The sequence below is a fragment of the Antennarius striatus genome, chromosome 13 (genome assembly GCF_040054535.1).
Source record: "Antennarius striatus isolate MH-2024 chromosome 13, ASM4005453v1, whole genome shotgun sequence".
In the NCBI taxonomy this organism is placed as follows: domain Eukaryota; kingdom Metazoa; phylum Chordata; class Actinopteri; order Lophiiformes; family Antennariidae; genus Antennarius; species Antennarius striatus.
The window spans coordinates 12,588,832-12,607,263 of NC_090788.1; the positions used below are offsets into that span (position 1 = coordinate 12,588,832).

The following is an 18,432-nucleotide window of genomic DNA, read 5'->3' on the forward strand; positions in this document are numbered from 1 at the left end:
GGTGCTATAACTGAGGCTTCTAAGGATATCATCTGTGGAAGCCAGAAAGAGAAATGTTCTGATTCTAAGCCCTCAGTTAACAAGGATTTCCTACATTTGGTTGGCAAACAACAAGCATCATGTGCTAAGGTAGATAAGAAAGAACTCTCAAAGGAGATACGTAAAATGTGCATTTCACTCAAGATGAAAAGGATAAGGCAAGAAATATCAGTTTGGCCAGTGAACAACAAAACACAGCAGGATTTCCGGTTTGCCAAGAGATACATATCCCTGTCGAGAAAGAACATGCAGTTTGTCCTTCTTTTCCTTTAGGGCTTTTCCTTTCAGGGGTCGCCACAGCATAGATCCTTTTACAACTCAGTCAGAAAATCCACTGCCACCTCTCCTAGACACGTCCATACCTCCACAGGTATATCATCAGGACCGAGTGCCTTTCCACTCTCCATCCTCTTCAATGCCCTCCTCACTTCATCCTGACTGATCTTTGTTACTTCCTGGTCCACAAAGGCCACCTCTTCTAGTCTTTGTTCTGTCTCATTTTCCTCGTTCATCAACTCTTCAAAGTACTCTTTCCATCTTCCCATCACACTACTGGCACATGTCAATACACTTCCATCCCCTATCCTTAATCACCCTAACCTGCTGCAAGTCCTTCCCATCTCTGTCTCTCTGTCTTACCAACCTGTATAGATCAGTCTCCCCCTCCTTACTGTCCAACCCAGCATACAAGTCATCATAAGCCCCTTGTTTGTTCTTTGCTACGTCTACTTTCATCACCTTACACTGCATCGCCCTGTACTCCTGTCTACTCTCCTCAGTCCTCTCAGTGTCACATTTCTTCTTAGCTAAACTCTCTCTCTGTATACACCCCTTTACCTCCTCATTCCACAACCAACTCTACTTACTCACTTTCCTTCCAGATTACACACCAAGTACAGTCAACCCTCGGTTTTGGAACATAATCCGTTCCAGAAGGCTGTTCGAAAAGCGAGTTGTTCGAAATCCGAAACTATTTTTCCCATTATAATTAATGAAAATAATTTTAATCCGTTCCAAGTCAAAAAACAACTTGGAACAAGTTTTTTTTATACTATTTTACACCATAAACTGCACTGTATACTGTTTACCATGAATAAAAAGGGTTAGAAATAGACACTGTTTTATTTTAATAAAAGATATCCCATCGAACTTTGAACATGAATGCGCTACAGAAGAAGCCTCCTGGGCAGTTCGCTTGGCTCCCAAGTGAATCGCATTCAAGTACGTTCGGCTTCTTTCGGTTTACACCATAAACTGCACTGTATACTCTGTATCATAAATAAAAAAAGGGTAGAAATAGATGCTGTGTTTTATTTTAATAAAAGACATCCTATCGAACTTTGTACACGAATGTGCTACGGAGGAAGCATCCTGGGCATTCGAGTTTGCTCGGCTCCCGAGTGAGTCGCGTTCAGGTACACTCGGCTTCTTTCGGTTTGGTGGAGAGCAGAATTTTGTTCGAGTTCAGAGACGTAAAATTCTCAGATTTTATGGTCGAAAACCGATTTGGTCGAGAACAGAAGCGTTCGAAAACCGAGGTTTGACTGTACTCTACTACCTGTCTCCCTGATCACATTAGCTGTAGTCATCTAGTCATCTAGAATCATCTCCTGATCACCAGAGCATATCTTACCTCCTTCCTAAAAGTCATGCAACACTCCTCCTTTTTCAGCTTCCACCATTTCTTCCTCTGCTCTGCCTTTGCCCTCTTCATCTTCCTCACCACCAGACTCATTCTACACACCACCATCCTATCCTGTTTGGCTACACTTTCACCGACCACCACTTTGCAGTCACTGATCTCCTTCAGATTACACTGTCTACAAAAGATGTAGTCTAACTGTGTGCTCCTACCTCCACTCTTATAGGTTACCCTATGTTCCTGCTTCTTCTGGAAGAAAGTATTCACTATAGCCATTCCCATTCTTTTTGCAAAATCAACCACCATCTGTTCTTCTGCATTCCTCTCCTCGATACCAAACCTGCCCATCACCTCCTCGTCACCTGTTTCCTGCACCAACATGTCCATTGAAGTCTGCACAAATGACAACTCTCTCACTTGTAGGTAAGGTCTGCATCACTTCATCAAAGTCCAACCAGAACTTCTCCTTCTCCTTCAACTCACAACCTACCTGTGGAGCATACCCACTAACAAGATTGAACATCACACCTTTGATATCTGGCTTCAGACTCATCACTCTATCTGACACTGTTTTTACCTCCAGGACATCCCTAACAAACTTAGGACAACTTAGATACATAGGACAATGATTGATAGCACTGACTTCCTCCGACTGCTAGAAGATCGACTGGCTCTACAGTCACACCCAAGGGCAAAGAGTAGGCCATAAGGGGAACTCTGATGATTCCATTTTGAACCTCCACAGTCAGAAAAAGAAGAGGCATTGTCTGTTGGATTTTATAATGGAGTCTGTGTGATGACTCCATTACAAAGCTCAAGTCCTACACTAGCGCAGACCTCAAACAACTTGAAGCTGCTGATCTCTCCACCATAACTCCACTTTTTGAGAGGGAGGCATTTTTTCTCCATTGCAGTATATTCTGTCTGTTCAGTGTTGAGGCCAAGGCTTCTTATCTTGTTGACAACTTTAGTGGCACACTGGTATTGAACACTAAACTGCCAATAATGAACAGCTTTCCCAGGCACAGTATGTGCTTCTTCGTTCCAGATGAGAAAGGTGAGGGGGATGGCATCTTTAGTTGACCTACTGGGCCTATAGAAAACTAAAGTGGGTCCAGTGAGTCAAGGAGGGAAGAGTTGATGATTTCACCAACTGCTAATACACTTCATGATTGTGAAGGCCAATGCTACTGGGTGATTCACCTCAAGAAAGTAGTGCATCCCTGGGATGTGCTTCAAAAACATTTGTGCATCCCAACATTACGTTTAATCATCCCAAAAGTAAGAACAGAATATGCAGTAGAAACCACATGCAAGGATTGAGTTTTGACAATAGTGCAATATAAAGACTAAAACTAAATTTTTAATGATTTTATTAACGATAATGTCATAACTACCGTATTTTCTGGACTATAAGCTGCTACTTTTTTCCTAGGTTTTGAACCATGGGGCTCATACAAAGGTGCGGCTATTCTGTAGTTTTGTCTTCCACTGATAGGGTTGCTCTAACTGGAATTAGAGTTAAAATCAGAGCTTTGAATCGGTTCATGGAACGAAAAAGAAAACAGGAAACTTTTGGTATTTTGGCAGGAACGAAAAAAACCCTAAATGTTCCGGAACCGAATCGGAACAGAAAATAATTGTAAACCGCTTAATAGCGGGTTGTTTTTTTTTATTCTTGAAAAAAATATTTGACCTCATGTTTCACTTCCTGTCATTCACTGGACGTGGTATGAGAGTGGAGGGAAGTAGCGGCTATCAGCAGCAGTTAAGAAAAGGGCAGTCTCCCAGTCACCATTTATTCATAACAGGTAAACACTGCAGTGTGTCAATCTTAAAAATGTATGATTTAGACATTAACTCATTGGCTGCAGTGATTTTCAGAGCAGCGTGTTCCCGTACTGTCAGTGCTTAGTTGCAATATTGAGCTACGTGAGAAGCACAATGAAAATCTGTTGTTCAGCAATAAATGACATGGTGGAAGTCATTCTTGTCTTATTTCATGTAGTGTCTAAGTAGGAGGCACAAGCCTTAACTACAGTGATATAACTTGCGTAAAGCAGTGGTGTAGTGCTGTGGTACTGTTTACTGTAGGGTAGGGGCATATCTATAATTATACTATATAAACTTTAAAATTATAATAATTTAATAATTTAAAATTATAAATTGCTTTATTTGCCAATTAAATTCAAAACTCCTTAAGTTACCTAATTATGTGCACCATTCGTGTGCGAGAGAAGAGGATGCAAATGACAGGTTTAGATGGAGGCAATTGATTCGCTGTGGCGACCCCTGAAGGGAAAAGCCGAAAGGAAAAGAAGTCTAAATAACGGAGTTTAACCGGACACACGGCGCACATTATTGCTCGGTGCATGGTTGCTAACGGAAGCAAAAAGCTGACTGTGGTTTGACTGTGTTGTACTACGTATTTAAATTTAAAAAAATACACCGACATTTTTACATTTTTTGTATTTCATCTGTGCTAAATCCTTCGAAGTCCTCATCTTCGGTCTGCATTAAATAGCTCGGCAATTTCACTATCGCTGACTGTCTGGTTTCCGGGTGGATGTCCGGTAATGATGCCGGCTTTTGGGAAACACCGGAAAAAAGTCAAAGCAGACACGTTAGTCCAGGTATCAGCAATCCACGCACATATTGTGGGAGTGTAACTCGCTCGGCACTGCCTTCAGTCCTGGTAAACGTGTGTTCACGTCTCTTATCCATCACTCCACGACGCACGCAGCTTAACTTTAAAGGCTGTGTTTACACCAATGTCCAGCGGTTGGAGTTCTTTCGTTAATCCTCCAGGATGATGGAAAGCTCCGAATTCAGCCGCTTGACGTGGTTTTTGACAAAAGCAGTTGTATGGGCGTACATTAAGTCACAGATCAAGAGATGGTGAAGCATGAAAAAAACCATCCGGTCTCTTTACGTGAACCGGAGCAACCGGAACTGATAGCCTGGAGTTTACATGTTGCGTCGTAAGCGTGTCTCTTCGCTGACGCCATTGTCGGGGGTCTTTAGCCAAACAAATGTGGTTAACAGCATACCTGAGATGCAGCCAAGAGGCCCATGGTGACTCTCGACGAACTGCAGAGATCCACAGCTCAGGTGGGATAATCTTTCCACAGGACAACTATTAGTCATGCGCTGCACAAATCTGGCCATTATGGAAGAGTGGCAAGAAGAAAGCCATTGTTAAGAGAAGACCATAAGAAATCCCATTTAGTTTGCCAGAAGCCATACGGGAGACACAGCAAACATGTGGAAGAAGGTGCTCTGGTCAGAAGAGACCAAAATTGAACTTTTTGGCCTAAATGCAAAACGCTATATGTGGCAGAAAACTAACACTGTACATCACTCTAAACACACCATCCCCACTGTCAAACATGGTGGTGGAAGCATAATGCTCTGGGTGTGCTTCTCTTCAGCAGGGACAGGGAAGATGGTCAGAGTTGATGGGAATATGGATGGAGCCAAATACAGGGCAATCTTGAAAGAAAACCTGTTGGAGTCTGCAAAAGTCTTGAGGCTGGGGCGGAGGTTCACGTTCCAGCAGGACAACGACCCTAAACATAAATCCAGGGCTACAATGGAATGGTTTAAAACAAAACATATGCGTGTGTTAGAAAGGTCCAGTCAAAGTCCTGACCTAAATCCAATCGAGAATCTGTGGCAAGATCTGAAAACTGTCGTTCACAAACCCTCTCCATCTAATCTGACTGAGCTTGAGCTGTTTTGCAAGGAAGAATGGGCAAAAATTTCAGACTCTCGATGTGCAAAGCTGGTAGGGACATACACAAAGACTTGCAGCTGTAATTGCACAAAAGGCGGTTCCACAAAGTATTGACTCGGGGGACTGAATACTTTTGTATTTTTTTAAAAAAATCATGTATAATTATCTTTCTACTTCACAATTGTGTACCACTTTGTGTAAGTCTTTCACATAAAATTCCAATAAAATATATTTCTGTTTTTGGTCATAACGTGACAAAATGTGGAAAAATTCAAGGGGGCTGAATACTTTTGCAAGCCATTGTAAATAAAAACTGACTTGACAACAATGACAAACAAGTTTAAAATTTAAATTCTCTAAAATTAACTTTTCTCATTCCCTCTTTGTCTCTTCTGCTCTCTCTGCTCAATTTTGGTCTCCCGCAGCAGTGCCAGTGTGCTGCCATGGCAGTCATTAAGATGTTATGGTTTTCAATAACGTTTTATAGGGTTTGGGCATCAGAGGCCAATTTAGAAAATGAACTGATGAGACATCACTGAGGTCAGTGAAAAGTGCACTGTAATCAAATTAACTCTGAGAGGTTGAAGCTCAGTGGAATGGATCAATCAGTTCATATAGTTTATAACTTATATTGTTTATAACTGAGGCTTGACTTCTGCAGCTGTAAAACAGATGGTACATGTCATATTAACATATCAAACATGGAAAAGTCTAATGTTGATGATCATTCAAAAAAGCCTCTAGTGAAATTTCAACAAGACGTTCAAGCTGTTTTGTGATATGGTGTGTGTCTTTATATTATAATATTTAAGTAGCTGTCATTGTTGAAAAGCTGCATATGTGTTCAAGAACTACAAATTAAAAACATCATTTTGGGAGGAAGTGTGGGAGGAAGTGTCACTAAACGCTTCAGTCATCTGCAATTATAACATTCAAAATCCAACAAAAATTGCAATTTATGATTATATTAACTGTCAATTTGTCAAAAACAAAGTCAATGTTAAGTTACATTTTTGATCAAAAAAGCAAAACGAAATATGTGAGGGGATATCTACAACATCCTCTGTTCCAGAGACAGTTGTACAACGGATATTTAGTTAGTCAGTCAGTCATCTTCATCTTCTTCGGCTATATCCGCCGCAGCGGGTCACGGGGAGCTGGAGCCTATTTCGGCGGCATAGGGCATGAGGCAGGGGACACTCCGGGCATAACACCAGTGCACCGACAAGACATATAACCATGCACACACACACACACACACACACACACACTCATTCCTAAAGGCAATTTGGAACGGCTAATCAAGTTGAAGCGCATGCTTTTGGAGGTGGGAGGAAGCCGGAGAACCAGGAGAGAACCCACGAAGACACGGGGAAAGCATGCAAACTCCGCACAGAGCTGGACTCGAACCCGGGTCCGCTGTGCTGTGAGGCAGCAGCGCTAACCACTGCGCCACCGTGCCGCCCACAAGATATTTATCCTTTAAAATATCAATCAGCAGTGCACCATCAAATGTGTGTTTGGTCATTCATTTGACAACAAATACGGCAACACAACAAATGTTTTCTTGTAGCAGGAAGTTGAGCAGGAAGGTTTGTGTTCATGGCTTGAGGTGCTCACATAGCAGTCTGCTGTGTGGCATTCTGAGTAAAGCAGAATGATTGGTTTACTACTTAATGAAAATATATTTTAATATGCATATGGTGATGAAAACAGTGAATAGTATTGGATAAGCATTGCAGAGGCACTTACTGAATGTAAAATACATGTCCTGCAAAATATGACACAAGTAGATCACTTCATCATGAGTATAATTTTCGCTTAAGGGCAACACTGGTGACCTGTAATTTTCTGATCATAAACTGTAATTGGTTCATCTAAAGATAGGGTTACTCTAGTTGGGTTCACTAAAGCATCCAACTCCACCATAAGGATTCTCAGAGATATCTTTGGTCCTCACAGCAAGAAGGTCAGGGGTTCAAACCCCATCATTTCCAACATGGCTTTTCTGTGAAGAGTTTGCATGTTCTCTCCGTGTCTGAATGGGTTTTCTCCGGGTTCTCTGGTTTCCCCCCATTATCAGGAAAAACATGCATCTAAGGAATATTAGGTCATGTTGGCCCGTAGTGGCGGCGCACCCAGGGTGCAGCGGGTCTAGGCCGACTTCCATCTGGCCTTTCAATTTCATTGTACCATCCCTGTATAATGACAAATAAAGCTCTTTGTCTTTGTCTCTTTGTCTTGTAATTTAACTCCCACATAAAAATGGCTTTGAGGAGTGCCTTCTTTTCGCAATATAGCATAGTGGAAAACATAGTACTACACAAATCAGGCACATGAATGTCTCAAATACATGCAGAAAAAAAAGTACTCCGTGAATTTGTTACTTCTAGGCTGGATTACTGCAACTCCTTATTATCAGGCTGCCCCAGTAAGTCCATTGAGACTCTGCAGTTTTTCCAGAATTCTGGCAGGGACTGACAGGAACCAGGATAATAAATTATATCTCTCCCATTTTAGCATTTGTGCATTGGCCCCTTGTAAAATCCAGTAACAAATTTAAAATCCTTTTCCTGATCTACAAAGCTCTTAATGGTCAGACATCATCATATCTTAAACAGCTCATAAAAACCCCTGTTTACAACACTGCCCTTCCATATTTCAGGGTTATTCGTTGTTTTGGAACATACAAGATTGGGAGACTAAACCTTCAGCTATAAAGCTCCTCTCCTGTAGTACCAGCTCCCAGTCTTTGTTCAGGAGGTAGGCAACGTCTCTATGATTAAGTGTAGGCTTGAAATGGTTATTTTTTATAGCAATTACAGTTAAAGCTGACAAGTGAGTCCTGAACCATCTCTTAGTCAGGCTGCTATACAGTAGGTCTAGACTGCCAGGGAAATGTCCATGATAAACCCCTTCGTCTTTCTTCCCCTTGTGATCTTGTGATGTTTTGGGAAAGAACCCAGCAGACACAGGGAGAACATACAAACTCTGCTCAGAAAGAACTCGAAACCAAGAACCTTCTCGCTGTTAGGGGACAGTGCTACCCATCGTGCCATTATCATTATTATTATTATTATTATTATTATTATTACTGCTGTACATCTTTGCCTCTCTCTCTTTCCCTCTCTCAACTAGTCATGGAAAATGGTTATCCAACAGTGGGTCAAGTCCTACACAAGTTTTCTGCCTCAAAAAGAGAAAAATGGAGTATAAAAAAGAGTTCAGTCTAGATCCAGTCTATACCAATAATATCATGTGAAAGTGTCCGTTATGATTTGACAGGATAAAAAAAAATTGAATTAGACTGACAAAAACACCACACATCAGTATTTTTTAGTCTGACTCGATTGAGATTACTGTTAACTCTGACTCAGAAATATGTAGTAGGTAGTTGTTTTATTATAGTTCCTTTTTCATATGCAGTTAACTCCTTTTTTTATCATAACTTTTCTTTTGTTATGCAAAATTGAGAGAATAGATAAGTCAGCTTGATTTCTTTCACCTTGCTTTCTAAGTTTATTCAAAAATGTTTTGATAAGAAATCAATATCTCACCTGAGACCGTACAGAACCGTTCCATCTGGGTGTAGTCGGATCATTCGATTTTTCACCGTGACACCATGAACAAACGATTTCTTGTCGTTGAGGAAGTACGTGTCAGGAACCCAGAGTTGGTCAGCCACTCGGTTATCTAAGGTTAGGTTGAGAGGGATCTCAGAATAGGACAGCCGCTTGTCTCGCCAGGCTTGCTGGAAGTACATTGTCAGTGTGTAGTCCTGAAAATGCATAAGGGGGAGCATATGAGGACAGAGAGGAGAATTGAGAGAAAGTGCAGAAAGTCAGAGGAGGTAAATGATAGGAGAAGAAAGTAGTCAGGACAGAAAGGGAGAGAAACAGATAAAACAAGTGAGATGGAATGAAAAGAGAGAATAATGTTGCACAGAAAAAGCTATTCCCAGCTACAGTTTCTGTAATATTTCTCATTAGACTGTCTTCAATACTGGATGAATTCACTTAAAGCAAGTGGAACAATAGTTCTACAGGCCAAAAAAACAAAATAACTGGGAATTACTTTAATCATAGAAACATGAAGTTAAGAAAGTCATGTAAAAGAGTGTAAATGTGTCACAGATGAAAAAAAACCTCAGAAATAAAAGTATCTTTGTTATTTCTGGATTATATTATTGCAACTCTGTACTGTCAGGATGCCCATATTCTTCAATTAGGAGTTTCCAATTAATTCAAAATGCTGCCTCATGAATACTGACTCAAACTGGGAGGATTGAGAACATCACGCCAGTCCTGGCATATTGACATTTGTTCCCAGTAAACTCAGCAAGGAATTCAAAATTATCCTGATTACTTATGCAACTGTTCACTCCCTGTATCCTCCCTATATTGAAAAGCTTAATACACATTATTCTCTTAGGGTCCTTGTCTCAGAGGATGCAGAACTTTTTGGTGACCCAGAAGGTCACAAAATAGATCAGGAGGTAGCTTTTTAGTTATAAACCCTGCTTACTGTGAAACCATCTTCCTGCTACACTGTGGGGGGCAGACACTGTTAACGTTAGACTAAAAACATTCTTATTCCATCAAGCTTTCATTCAGGGAGAACCCATTAAAAGTCAAGCTGAAATAGGCCTAGATTGCTGAGGGAGTTCTTTCTCTTGGCTTAAAAGTAGAATACTCTGGAGTTTCTTTTTTATATTTCCTTTGGCTTTTTTTGTACTTCCCCGAGATCTTCCCTCTCCTCTAAAATTTTTTTTTTTTTAAATGATACTGGTGCAGTCTCCGTGTCTCTTTGGTAGGTGCTGATCAAGACCTTGGATGGCAGGTACTGGAAACCCATCCCCGACATTCCCGAAGTCTTCACCTCTTAAGCTCAAGCCATGACTCAAGACTCAAAATGCAGACTAGTCCATCTCATTTAAACATAGACTCTTTGTAACTCAGCAGTTTGTCCCGCTAGCATTCTTTAACCTATTTGACACTCCGGCATTACCTCTCTATCTCTTGAATTTTGTATTTCCTTTTTTCACCCGAACCGGTCAAAGCAGAGGACCGCCCAACAGAGAATCAGGATCTGCGACAGGTTTCTTCCCAATTGGGAGTTTCTTCCTGACCATTGTCACTTTATGCTTGCTCTCGGGGGCTCAGTTTGCTTTATCTTTTTCTTGGGGTGGCAGTAGCTCAGTGTGTGTGTGTGTGTGTGTGTGTGTGTGTGTGTGTGAGTGTGTGTGTGTGTGTGTGTGTGTGTGTGTGTGTGTGTGTGTGTGCGTGCGTGTGCGTGTGCGTGTGTGGACGTGTGTGTGTCACGGGCCTTTACACATATACACTATGTATGTGATTAACATAGACTAGCACTACTAATTTCTTTGACCGACGTTTTAGAGCTAAAATGAAACAAAATGAAACAATGAGACAACGGCACATTAGCTTACTTAGCAAATAAGTTCTTACAATATAAAATCAAAAATATACACGATAAACATGAAGTTTACAGGCACAAATAAATTCAATTAACTTACCTTGTTGCCTCTCTCGACTGGAGCTAAACTTCCGTTTACTCTACCATTTGTTTATGACGTATTTATCACTCGTTTCTCTCCCCGTACACCTTGCCGTTTCTACACTAATTACCTCGTTTTTACCTGGTGATGCTACGCGCGCCCTACGACCTTCCAAAATAAACTTCCTTTTCAACAGGAAATGGCAACATCAGAAAATAACCGTGCCTTTCAACATAAAACTCTCAACTGCTTTGAACAGTAAATTGGGGTTATTTACAGGGAGCATTATTAGATATGGCATGGCTGCCTGGTTTGGGACTCTGTCTGTCCAGCTCAAATCTTAAATATCCAAAACGGTGAAAACGGCAATGAAGGTGATTGGCAGGAAAGACTCTCCTCTCCAGTCTATCTTTGAGAAGTCAGTGCTCAGTTTGGCGAATAGAGTGGTGTCTGATCCTTCTCACATTATTTTTCCTGAATATGAGCTTTTACCTTCAGGTAGACTTTATAGAACTAGTCGTTGCAAAAACAACCGTTTTAAATTATCTTTCCAACCTCTATTGCGCTTTTAAATGACAATAAAGTGGTTTGAAGCTCCAGTTAGTTGTTCTCATGAACTTTTGGTCCCTCGTGTTGTTACAGTGCTTAGCATTTTATTTTATTTATATTTACTTATATTTTTATTGACCTGTGGTCCTGTTTTATGTTATTGTGTTTACGCACTTTATTTTGTTTTACTAATTTGCTGATTTTTGTATTTTTTGGCATTGATTGAGGACAGTGATATCCTCTTGGTTGGGCAGTTTTGTCTCTTTTATGTATGTACAATGCTGCTGTCTTTGTATTGTCTTGCATGTTTTAAAATGTTGATGCTGATTAAGTGCAACTTGCCCAAGACAAATTTTCCCGTGTGGGATAATAAAGTATATCTTATCTTATCTTATCTTATCTTATCTTATCTTACTTTAATGATTTCCAAGGGGGTAACTGCTTTTCATACAGTTGCACTGCTCCAGACCGTATAAAAGAAAGGGTCCCACAATCAACAAGAAACTCAGAATCCAAAATTTCACTTATACCACATTATACCACAAATTCAAGTAAATCAATAATGTGAACAGATCCCTCAAAAACAGATGTAAATATAACATTCCAAATGACTGCAACCCTTCGACACAAGGATTCTTCCTATGTTTCACTCAGATACAGTATTTGTGAGAAATAAAAAAAAAATCATTATATTTAGTGTGCATAAATTTACTGTCAACATTTAATACTATTTATTGTCTGTTTCTTGGCTTTGGAATAATGTGATTACAATGTTTAACAGGACTTTACCTACATTAAATTAATTTAAATCTTGTCTATTGCATCAAATGTAGTGCAAATGTTACAACAAAGTAACAAAAAAGGTATAGTTGAATTGGTTAGTTAATAGTTCAGCCATTTCTAAACTATTGTGACTGTGATGTAGTAATTAAATTGAGTGAACAACCCCACTGTCATTCTTGAGAGCCTGTTATTGCAGACCTATCTACTTGTGGTTTGTTTTGTGGGACAATTTGTCACTATGGCCAGTTTACTGTGAGAATAAAGCTCCCCTCAGAGACGACTAGAGTGTGCCTCTGTTCTTCTTTGTGGGAAGAGAAGAAGGTTATAAGTCATCAGTGTAACTGCAATGACTATATACTTGTATGTACAAGTGAGGCTCTTATAATAACAGCCTCATTGAGAATTAAGTCGTAAATTGACTTGCAGAGAGACAGCAACAGACACATTAGATGATGAAAGAAGGAAGAACAGTGTTGAATTTATGTGCCATTTTGCAAGATGATGAGACACAAGAAAATAATAATTATATGGTTAAACTAATCCAGTAAAGAATGTGAGAAAACATTATGTAAAATCCCTCATGTAATTAATATCTAGTTCCACAGCTGACATTCCATGGTGTTTGTTTTCATTTAATTAAAATGAACACAGATTTTGATGGTTACTAGAATCAATTATGTTATTTATTTTGTGACCTGAGGGGTTTGTTTATTTTTCTGTGAAGAAAACTTTAATCAGTCAATCATTTGTATAAGATTTTACAAACAAAGTGTAGCAAACAAATAACATAATCAAAAACAGCCCCATATGCCCCATATTTACACAGACACTTTTTTTTTCCTTTCAGCTTTTCCCTTCAGGGGTCACCACAGCGAATCAATTGCCTCCATCTAAACCTGTCTTCTGCACAGACACATAACAGTGGGATTACAAGTAAACAAGAACAGATCATAAAATCATAATAAATGTAAATGTCTACAGTAGTAATAAAACACACCAGAATATGTATATAAATACTCAAAGAAACATCCTAAAATGCAGTAAACAAATAAATAATGAGAACTCATTAAAAGCCACAATGAATAATTGGGTCATGACATTGCTTTTAATAAGCATTAACTAGAAAACAGAAACCGAAGCTAAGTGAAATTCTTTGCGCTTTCTTATTGTCCATGCAAGCACTACTATAAATTTTAGATGATCAGTAAATAAAGCTTTACATCTAACAATACATTTAATAGATTTTTACTGTCAGAAACATGAGGAAATCTATCATCCTTTTCAATTTATTATTAACATTAAGAGCTACAAAAGTAAATGATATTACTGAGAATAACAAAAATCTTTTATGGATGCCATGGGTTGACTGTGCTCCTTTTTTAAGGATTAAAAAACATACAAAAACATATATGTAAAAAACAACAGTGGCAGAGCGGTAAAATTTGTTCTTCATAGATACAAAGCAATCAATTAGCTGAGAAAAATCTATTCATAGGATATTTTGTAATACACAATTGGTGTAGACAGTGGGATACACAAAAAATTCAAATTAAAACATGTGTATTTCTTGTGGCATAAGCAAAACCCTCAAATTATTTGATATGAATCCAATTTCATGGCCAAACTGTCCAAAAACTGCTGGATCATCTGCAAGACCGTCAAACAGATGTGTCCTCAATGTCTTCCTCTGACTCTGACACCACCATCCTTCTGTTCCATTCAGACAGTGAACTGAGAACATGTGCACGGCCCCGTGACTTCACCATTCCTTGCTTTCCATACGATGTGGAAGTTCAGCTTCAGTGGGGAAATGTAATTCAGAGAAACTAGCACAAGTCTGAAGATTACACCATGGCTGAAGTCCGACATCCTAGACAAAATGGCTGAAACATTTTTCTAGTGTACAGCAAATCCACAAAATCACCAAATAGCTGACGTAGCAAGGGCACTCATCAAAAAGTTTCCCTGTTTGCAAGATCAGTATGCCACTGAATGATACAGCTGAATGACTAGCCTGAAATATAAAATGTCTAATTACCGGACAAAGATGCGGAACATTGGATGTCCTGAAGGGACTGTTAATGCACTGAAAAGTAAATCAAGAGACGAATGCTTCCCAGCCAAAAATGTAAAGAAAGCTAAAAAGGCAGAGGTTAATTATTGTCCTTCACACCCCGCTGGTCAAACAGATATCAGTCTGGAAAACTTGCAAGTTTAACTTTTAACTGATGTCAGACGAAGAAACGGAGCACCAGATGTAAGGGAGAATATGTCTAAAACCTTCTCCTACCGAAGGAAAGAAGTGTTTATGGAAGTCCAGGTGTTGGAGAGATGAAAGCGAGATGGCCTGCACTTTTCTGCATTAATGAGGTAAATGTGTGTTTGCTTCCATCCAGTGTGCCTCTTTTCATTATGCATTTCCACTTGTGTTATGATTTCAATATGTGTATTACTATAATCACCATTGCTTTAATAACTGAGCATAGTCTTCTTTATCTTCTGCCACTTTTTTTGTTGTGTGCAACAGATAAATGCTGAATTTCAGCAAATTACAAGTTACAACACATCCACTCGAGACGACCTTCATGGTTGGACAGTCTTCAGCCTCAGCTGACAGCAGTTTTCCAGAAAAGGGAGATGTCGCCGGCCAGAAACTACCCTTACAATAGGTAACTGTTCATTCATTCTGGTCTATATGTGTGCTTTGATATATTCAGTTTAAGTAAAGCCTCAATCATTAGTGTAAGACACATATTTTACATATTTACATGTAAAAAAACAGCCATGTTTTCTCTTGTAGAACAGTTAATGTACACCGCCAGCACCGAGCAAGATATTTGTCCATGCTTAACACAACACTTCCATCCTATACATCCATTCATGTCACATATTGTAATCGCACCACATTTTGTAATAAAAGGAATAAGGTTAATCATTACATGATCGTGGATTGAAAAATGTTAACTGACCATTTATTATGTTTTACTGAAAATATTTTTGTACTTTAGTGGATCAGTGGAATCTCTTCACACAGGCTGGAAGTGATGTTCATTCAAAAAGGGCAGCTGTCCTCTGAGCACTTTGCCTCTACCTTGGTGAAGATGATGGACATCTGATCCGTGATTATATGGTAAGTTTAATGTTCTGAATGTAACTTTTATTTAAGATTCAGAAGTTGTTTGTCCTGTAGTTTTGGCTCCCCACTAGGTCTCTTCAGTGTACAGCAGACGTGCCTGTTACAGTGCACCATTATTGATTCTTTGACATGTAGTGATGTTTCTTGTGTTGCCTTACCTGTCCTAGTCAGTATAGTAAAATGTTTTGTTCCTGTTGATTATATGATAGAGCCAGCCATAGAGTTGAAGCACAAAACTACACCTTGCCTGCAAAACACTTGATGCACAAATGGACAGTGTCCTGATTGAAATCTGAAAATGTTCAATGTATGGTAAAAATGTTTATTTGTGGAACAGCATTCTAATGTTTATTTTTTCTCCTATTTACTTAAAATATACTGGCCATGAAAGAAAATCCCATCCTGACTTGCATGCAGAAGTGGGCCATTGGCATTTACATCATCAGCAAGGAGAATGGAGATCCTGGATATCATGATGATATCGGAATTTATGTTGATGGAGAAATCATCCTGGACAACATTAGTTCTGCAGCCCAGGCTTGTGCAGTGATGCTTGTAGTGATCTACGCATTGAACCTGGCATACCCCTAGGAACTGAGACACTATTATGAATTCATTCAGAAAGTACTCATGAGAATGGATGGGGAAAAAGCTTTCCCACAAAGTCCTTGGACTAAAGAACAAAGTTGGTATTGGACTGTAAAAATTCTTCGGCCATAGTTTTTTTGTTTGGTATTTGTGAAGGTGGCACGGAAAGATTAATGTGATCTGTATGTATTTTGTTTTCCTGATGTGGCCCACTGTGTATGGTTTGGTCAATGTTATATGTGTATTAGTTGGTGATGTATAATAGCTAAACATATTTCATTAGAATCAGCTGAATAAAAATTGCTAGTATTTAAACAATTTATTTGTTTTGAAAGTATACAAAAATATTCTATTGATGTAAATTTAAAATAGATTTAATTGGATCTACTAAGGAAATTTGTGTTAAATCTACTCAAAATAGTTTTGGAGGAGTTACAGAATATAATTCAATTGAATTTACTTCAAAAGTATTAGTTCTTTCAACATAATAAATATATCTAACTTCAGATAAAATTGTTTCGTGCAACCTCTTACAACAATAATATTATGTTCATTCAACAAAGCATTTTTTTCAATGCAGTGAAGGAAATGGGGAGGGGGATGAAGAGCAGGAATCGCTCAGTATGGCTAAAACCCTTTCATTTTCCTGAAACCTGCAGTGAATTTAATGTGACCAGCATTTTTTTTACAAATAATTTTAATTTAATTATTTTAAAATATTGATTTTGACTGATTTGGTGTTGCCTTCAACTTATAATTCTATGCCAGACTGATTATATATATTCAGCAATGCTAATGGTGTAGTACTACAGTTTTTATGACTTGAGTTCTTCTAACTAAAACAGTAAATATGAACATTAAAAGGCCTAATAGACAGAGTAAATTACAGGTAAATTAAAATACTAAAATAGGAGGGTAATGAAATTAATGACAAATTGAAAAATAAATACAACAGAACTGACTGAGCCAGCTGAGTGATTCAATCCCAGGCCCTACATTCAGAGTTCCCTTGGACAAGATATTGCACCCAGTGGCTGGTCCACTGATGTGTGGGTGAATGCTTATGCTCCATATGAGGTGGTGCTTTGCATGGTAGTAATGTCACTATGGTGTAAATGTTTGTATGTAAGGGTGAATGCTGGCTAGAGTTGCAAAGCACAGACCTGGAGTTTGTCAGACTAGAAAGGTGCTATATAACTACAGTCCATTTACAATTCATACAATCAACAGATTTATTAAGTATTTTATATTGATTTGAAATGAACGAATAAGTGATATTTTATGTCAGAGTGTTGTCAGCACAACTCTCTGTGTCTTAGCCTATCTCAAGCAAATGCAGCAAAACAAAATTTTGCACCCACAGACATCTGTCTTACCTAAGGGGGCTGAGCCCCCCCTAAGTGTCTGACACTGGAACTGCCCCTGCTATGAAAATAGCAATATTCCCTTAGCAGCAGCATTTTAGATCTGCTATTGTGATTTTAATTTATTTGTCATATCTTATACATATACAGTACATCTGATAAGTCCACTTCGCACTGAGCTACTAAATTCCACAGGTCCCCTTCAACCATATATTTACGTAATTTTTCTGCTCTTTTTTTCTAATTTTAAAGCCTACAAACTTTACAGTTTTGTTTCATTTACACTGTTATCAAAATTTTACTCAAACAGCAATTAGCTGTTTTAAGCTGGCTAATGAATAACCAAGGCTTGTCAGCATGTTAAGAGTTCAGTTAAATATTGGTCTATGTACTCTGGATATGTAAAAAATTACCATTATCATAAAATGTGATTTTAAAAAAGATTTGATGCTCCTCTATAGCAAAAAAATGAAAGTAAAATAAAAGCATATTAAGATTCAGTGAACATTTTTTTTTTTTTTTAGTTTTGGTAAGAAATACAGATTGAAAAAACAAAATACACATCATGTGCTTTCTGCTCAACATCCCGGTGTAATGATTTTCACAGCCACTAAAGGTTGTGCTATGTCATAATAAATTATATTATTTTAAATTAGGTACACAGAGCGAGGCAAGCCCACTCAGACCTTTGGGCGGAAAGTTTATTTATAAAAAGAACAGACGGGACTATCACCAAAAACGCAGTGATTCTTCGCTGCCAATCAGCACTGTAGACGCCTCCATCAGTCAGCCGCAGGGCAGCTGTAGCTACACACGTAGCTTACCATCAACAAGTATGAATGAGGAGTGAATGAATAATGGATCCGATGTAAAGCGTCTTTGAGTGTCCAGAAAAGCGCTATATAAATGCAATCCATTATTATTATTATTATTATTATTATTATTATTTGTACCTTTTGTAAAAGAGAATTTTCATATCACCGAAGCAGCTCCAGCCTAACGTATCATTTAAATGCAAAACATGTCAAGGACACAGAGTTGAACGTTAGCTTACCCTTTTAAAGGAAAAGCCCGTTGGCA

At 38.7% G+C, this 18,432-nt stretch overlaps 1 protein-coding gene across 1 annotated transcript in view; it reads right to left on the reverse strand.

The window, feature by feature from the left end:
- LOC137605977 (gamma-aminobutyric acid receptor subunit beta-2-like) overlaps positions 1–18,432 on the reverse strand; it is an 83,074-nt gene that overhangs the window by 30,661 nt on the left and 33,981 nt on the right. The window contains exon 4 of the mRNA XM_068330974.1: positions 8,975–9,195. Within this exon, the coding sequence (XP_068187075.1) occupies positions 8,975–9,195 (221 nt within the window). The remainder of the gene's footprint in view (positions 1–8,974; positions 9,196–18,432) is intronic.